The following is a 7,176-nucleotide window of genomic DNA, read 5'->3' on the forward strand; positions in this document are numbered from 1 at the left end:
ACCAGTATTATGGTATAGGTATAAAGTGACGTCTGTGATTACTAGTTGGTGTAGTCTGATAAACGTACTAAGAGTACACACTTCATGGTCCAAATCATAATGGGACCGTTTAGTTTTATCTGAAAAAGTTGATACATTTTCTGATAAAAGTGGACCTTACTTCAATATCAAAATTTAACAATGCATTAGATTTCACTGGAAAATGTTACTATAGATGTTAAAAAAGTTCTTCGACAGGAGCATGATGACTAACATGTCAATTATTGTATAATTATTGGGAAGTCGATTCATAATAAAATCATTGAAAGATCTTTGAGTTAAGTGGGCATTATAAATACAAAGTAATGATAGTATTTGTTTTACGATATGATGAATTGCAGTATCCTAAATTTCAGTCCATGTAATGCCTTCCAAATTGAATTCTTAGAATTTGCATTATTGCCTATGTTACATTTTGATTTATTACTTGTGAAAAGGGCATTAAAGAAAATCAATTTATTCTTTTTGATTCATTGTCTTAAGAGAAGAGTGTTCAGATTAATTTGTAAAGTTGTTTGGAAGAAATATACGCGGTTAACTTGCCATATGTTGGAGCTTCAGATGTATTTTCAAAGATTTCTTATGAAATTGATAATATAACATAATTTCATCTTCTTTATACATACTTTTCGCTATCCTATGAAATAAAATTGATGGACTAAGACACTTTTTAAATGTGGACAATGTTTAATATTGTTACTAACATGGCCATATTACAACATTCAACAAACAAACATTGCTTTATGGTTAACATATATATAACCATCAATTGTGTTAATAGTAATGTAAACTTGTCATTTCATTTTGGCAAACTTTTGTTGGCCGGGGAGCTAATCATAAACAAAATTACAAGAAATTATGATTTTAAAATTTATTTTTGAAGAACTGTTTTCTTTTATTTACAATAAAAACGACAAACAAAGTACACTCATTGATTATAACACCACATAAAAAGTATGTTTTGTCCCAATAATGTGACCTGTAAGTTATTATTTTTGTATACACCATTATTTAGAATAAAAATTATGAGACGCCTGTAAAATATCCGTATTTTTTAAAAGTATTTGCATAGTTTCGGGGAAAGCAATTAACATAAAAGCAGAATCATAATTAAAAGATCTGTTATGAATAATAAAATTGTTATGATATTTGATTAATGTATATACATTCTACAATTGTACATAAATAAAACATGGCTGTCGGGTTGGTAGAGGATATTGTCGTATAGTCAAGGTTTAGCAATATTCTCTATCACACTGACAGTCATGTGATATTTATTTTATGTAACCGAAAGACCTACAACTACAACATTTATAAAGAAGCAGTCAAAGAAATAAATAGAATCCACATAATCATTTTGACAATTTAATTTGGATATGCATTTGAATATGGAGTTATGCAACAGTAATGTGCCCCAGGGTGATATAAGAAATATTCCTCGGGGAAATATATATCCTGGGAGGGTGATATTCAATCAGAACACATAATAGGCATATGGGTCTTTTTATATTGAATGATATATTGAGGTATAATAAAAAGTGATATAGTCGAAATAAGAAAGGTAACTTAAAAATGCTTCATATCATATTGAAACTCTACACTATCTTGATGTCTTAAAACTGTTTACTTTAGTTGTCAAACCTCTAAAAGGTGACAAAAATAGTAATAACTTTGATTGAATGATTCTGGCAAATACGAAAGCAGAAAGCAGACTTGCTGCGGTTATTGTTAAAAGAATTAGAAAAACATAACCACAAAAACTAAGCAGACAAGATTATAATAAAAAGTATAAAAAGGGATTAAAAAAAAAACAATTCAAAAATCATATTGTAACATTAACAAGATCTTTTTTGTCTATCACAAAGGTTTATTTTCAGTAAATTTAAATAATCAAAAATCTATAAATTCACATAGTTTTCAGTAGTTCAATTGAATTTAAACAAGAGAATTACGATGGCTTTTCATAAAAGTAAAATAAACTGATCCAAACTTGAATTTATCACTTCATGTTTTAACTCTTTATGTCAATGAAATAACTTTTTTTTAGCAATTTGAATGCAGTCAGGTTTGTCTTTGTTTATGCTTTCAGAAGCTGAGTTAAACTCGTCTATAAGAACCAACACATTTATGTAGTCCTCTTTATCTTCCATTGTAATTTCAATATTTTCACACAAGTGTATTGGTTCTTTTACTTGTCTGAGAAGTCAAAGTTAGAGTAGGATTCACGTATAAGTTTTGTTTCTGTCAGATTTTCATCCTCTGTACTAGAATAAAATTGATTCTATAATTAACCTTCAAAGCTCATATCTTTGCAACACAAAATATCAAGTGTACAATCAACTTAACAAATTGTACATATATACGCCAATGAAAACTGAACCAAAATGATCTCGTCAATGAACTCACACATGATAATAACAGACACGAATGTTTAGCCTAAAGTTCACCAGTATATTACAGATATTTTTCTAAAAATGTATTATATTGCCAAATGAAAGTTTAATTAACAATGAAATTCTAGACAAAAATAAGGTACTGTTAGCAAAATGGTCCAGATGGCCGCCTCTCAACCAAGGTATAGTGGGCTCAAGCAATGTTAAATGCTGAATACAGATTCTTTCTGAATAATTTACAAATGTATTAAGTTGATTACCCCAAAACGAGTCCTATATTTGACAATTTGTCAATCACCTGTGCAATGAGGCACGTGGAACCATTTCATAACATACATGTAATCAAAGCAATGTGCACGGGTGGGACGTACACGAGTCATTGCAATGAATTCAAAATTACTAATTATTAGGCTTAATTATAAAATAATCCTTTTTAATTTACTTACCATTGTTTTTCGTTAAATTTACCTCAGCAGATTTTTCAACAAAATGGCGGGCGTATCTGTGTGTAAATTCGGAATACTTTGTAACTGATCCATATATAGACTTAGACTGTCAATTATAAGCAGTTAGAAGTAGGCAGTGCGCATCAGACTGTCCACTAAGCAGTAGGTAATGAGCATTAGGCTGTCGTTAATGGAAGTTTTGTTTGAAGGCAATGGTTTTATAGTGGTTTGAGTGGAATGTTGATTTGCCGAATACTGTGACATTTTAACAATGAAGTTTTAACACGAGGCCATAGGAATGAAAAAAACACTGGTGGGTCAGACGAGGATTTTGAAGTAATTCAACAAAATGGTGAATTGATCTCCCAATAAATCAATTAACAATAGCTCTTTTTTTATAACCTATGTCAAGTAATTTTTATATCTTTGACTCGCATGAAAATGAATACTTGTCTAAAATTCAGGTAACAGTCTTTCATTGATATAATTATAATGTTTCACTATATCAACATGTCATGCAAAATTGTTCATGATTTTATTGTACAATTGTTTTTGTTAACGCGTATTGCAAAAAATCCTGAAGTTGATCTTTCTGAAATTCATCCCAAATTTTCATTTCAGTGTGTGTTCTTCTTTCAGTATTTATCTGGGTCTTGAAATATAGCTACTGTATCTTAAGTCCCAGGTATCAAAAAAAATCATTTTTCTTAATTTGACATGAAGAACATGCATGTAATATTGCTATATTAGTCCCTTTTGTTACTATTTTTAAATACTGTTTGTATATTTGTTACAATTATAATAATAAAAAACAGACTTTGTTCATTTTGACTACTGTTTTGTATGTTCCAAAGAAAATACATTTAATATTCTTATCTCTAGCAAACCTACCAAAGTTCATGATGAACAATATCTTTCGTCCGCTTATTCATCTATGATATACATATACAATTCTGGTAAAATCCAATTAAGCATTGAAAAGTTTATAAGAATATCTGGTCATCAGATGTCTAATAATTCATCGTCACTTGCTGCATTTCTTGCATGGACGCCCTTTGATGCTTTGCATCAATGCCTTTCTTGTTATAAAATGATATTCCATTTGCCGCGAAACCCCTAACGGACATTTTGAAAAATAAGGTCGATGAAAGTTTTTGTTTATGGAATTTTTTATTTCTTACCATGATTAGTTGTGGATATTTGTAGAAAATGAGTAGAACTATAGGCGAAATAGAAAATGTACATGCTGTGATATTTTTTATCTCATCTAATATTTTGTACTGTAGTGACAATAATGCACTAGTGCCATGTCACATTACAATTATAAGTCTTGTAAGTTTTGTTTGTATTGGAAATACTTTCTGTATCAGGAAAGCATCAGTGAAAGCATTTTTTTAAAATTAATATCTGGCCCCTCTCTCATGGACAGTGCATACGATAAGGATAATTATGCAAATTTAAATGATTTACAAAACATCCGGAATAATGTACACTAGTACTCAATCTAAATAGAAAATTGACTGTGTGCAGGAATGATTTGGTAAGGTATCTGTAATGAGCGCATTTTTTTATGCGCGGAGCTTCTGAATTGCTGCATTGCAGCAACATGTGTACTTGTAATGCATTGGTCCTACTAATAAAAGAAAACACGGTCTATAATCTTCAATTATTTATTGTTTTCCTTGATGAAACAAATTCGAAAAACTTGGTGAGTAAATCAATGAATAAGTGGTGTTCTACTAAACTGTTCCGCCGCATGGCCCTTCATGTCCAAGCGTAACACTGTATTGATAAAAAGAAACAAAAAGAAGCCGTTTTTGAAATTTTCAACAAAAATCATAAAAATCTGTTTCAGATTCGTTTCTTTTATGAACAATTTAATTAATGCGAGTTTGAAAATAACAACAAACTTAAAAAACGGATTATTTAATACAGTTTTGTAATTACAGATAAATAAGGGAACATTTACCCACAGGGTCAGTTTGAAGCACCGTATTTGAAATATTTTATAGAAGTACTTAAAACATTTGTACTCCCATAAAAAATGCGCATACAACACAATAAAGGTAAACAATTTTCTTGTTTCAATTCATTTATGTAGTGATACATTTGAAACTGAGGTCAAAAGTCATTAAAGTGAAAGCTGAATTTGCAGATTAAAATTTTAATGTAAATAAATAAATACATTATCAACCTTTAGATATTTGTCACATCTGTCTAAAATCATTGTATCAAATATAAACAGAGGTAAAAATGAAAATGTAATGTGATATATGAATGAGTTAAACAGTAACACAATGTAAGTTTTCAAAATATAAGGACAAAATAAAAATATAAAGACAAATAAAAAAATAAACTTACTTGACGCACTTCATATTACATTCATTAGCATATGTGATCCCATCAACACCACACACTGGCATGTAGATAAACTGACAAATGCATGGGACAACTCTTTTCTCCATTTGAGTACATTCTCCTACGGTCAATAGTTCAACACCACTGAAAATAACCCCCAAAACGTGTGGAAAATTTGTTTTATATCAGTTTCGGAAAAATATTACTTTTTCGACAGGAATAGATTTTCATCAATTTATTTTTCGATGTAATGAGCTTCAAAAAATAATGACCATGAAATACAAGTTACGAAAATAAACAAAGATATGTTTATTTGACAATTATATAAAGCTTCACAAAACAATCAATGGAAATAACTAATCCGGAGAATGAAGTATCTTTTGTTGTTGACACTTACGCACAATTCAACATGCATTTATTTCCATAAGTTATTTTATCGGCCCCACAAACAGGTCTGTATTCCTTCGTACATACACATGGTACATCACGTTCTTCTTGTATTGCTGGGTGCGCAACTGTCAAACAAGTAGACGCTTTGTAACCACAAGTGTTTATTCAAGTATAAAAAAAGCACAAGGATACAATGTATATCTATCTAATCAGCTGATAAATAATTTAATAACTGTTGTTCATAGTGATAAAGATGAACGAATTTGATTTATTAAATACCCATGCCAATTTTCGACTCTGTAAAAATGGTATTGCACTTGCGTAAATATATTTTGACGTAATGTCACTTGCATTTTACAAAAATAGCGTTCATACGCGCTAAATGTTAGCGATACATTATAAGCGTGTCAAATTGTGAAAATGGTTCTTGGTTTTGGTATATGATAATTAGAATATTATCATCGTGTAGGTTATTGAACTCGTTGCATAAATTAATTTTATGTTCGCATGTCTTAATAATTTAATGGTGGAATACTATCTTAATCAGAAAAATTAAGAGTAAATCTTCGGGAAAAAATATATTCTTTAAAAGTAAAAAACAAACTGACATGTAAATATATTATCAATGCGTTGATTGAAAAACGGTTCGAATTTATTGTACAAAGATTTGCGACTTAAAAAAATCTTAAATAATTGAAAAAATGTTGCAATGTATTTTTTTTAATTGTCACCTTTGAAATATTGTAACAGGTAAAAGTTTGAATTCATCTTTTATTGGGCCAACTTTATACATAATTATATAGGTCTAAAACGGTTAGATATGAATGAATAACAAACTAAAAGTACACATACCAACATAGCATACCGCCATTGCAAATACTGCTGGAAACATCATCTTTTCTCTAGCCAATACAATCCCGTAACAAAACAAAACGTTTATATCGAGCTCTAATATCACTTATGACAACAGATGTGTTCTGGTATTAGATAAGGTTAATAACATTTCGTGTCCTTATCAGTGTTCCGTTTAAAATGACCTTTAAGTTTGTAAGTAGTTCAAAAATAAATTAAAGTTATCATGAAACTATAACTTGAAATCTTAATTTTAACAGCTGCAGGGTCCTGCTAAATCTCAATTAGTAATGGAATTCTAAAACGCTTGAATTGTATATTAAATAAATGACTATATATGTTTTAGTGCAAAGTGCGACCCGAATATTTCTTTAAAAACGACTTAAACAATTTCAATTTTTTCACAGTCAATTTTACAAATACATGAAAACATTGAAACTTGTGAATATATCAAAAGCCACACGAGCTGCGTTAAAAATTTAAAGCTGATTTTTAACGGATAACGTGGTACCTATTGGGTTGAGATTTACATCGCAGCCTTTTAGCATTTTAGCAGGACCCTTTTAACTGCAGCTGTTCAAATTAAAGGGACTCCACTGAGGTTTAAAAGCCTAAAAACATTAAATTTGAATTTCTTACATAAGTGAGCTGCGGCACTTTAAACAGAAATATATGCAAATATAGTTCCGAATTGTACA

The 7,176-nt window shown here is 29.8% G+C and overlaps 1 protein-coding gene across 1 annotated transcript; it reads right to left on the reverse strand.

Moving 5' to 3' along the window:
* Positions 1-4,534: 4,534 nt before the first annotated feature.
* On the reverse strand, positions 4,535-6,637 carry LOC132733492 (four-domain proteases inhibitor-like). The gene is made up of 4 exons (XM_060720144.1): positions 6,479-6,637; positions 5,634-5,751; positions 5,240-5,380; positions 4,535-4,660 (listed from the first exon to the last, which is right to left on the reverse strand). Exons 1-4 carry the CDS (start codon positions 6,519-6,521, stop codon positions 4,618-4,620), a joined length of 345 nt encoding a protein of 114 aa, XP_060576127.1. The 5' UTR covers positions 6,522-6,637; the 3' UTR covers positions 4,535-4,617.
* Positions 6,638-7,176: the final 539 nt, after the last annotated feature.

The sequence above is a fragment of the Ruditapes philippinarum genome, unplaced genomic scaffold (assembly GCF_026571515.1).
Source record: "Ruditapes philippinarum isolate M1 unplaced genomic scaffold, ASM2657151v2 ctg842_1_1_1_1, whole genome shotgun sequence".
Classification (NCBI taxonomy): domain Eukaryota; kingdom Metazoa; phylum Mollusca; class Bivalvia; order Venerida; family Veneridae; genus Ruditapes; species Ruditapes philippinarum.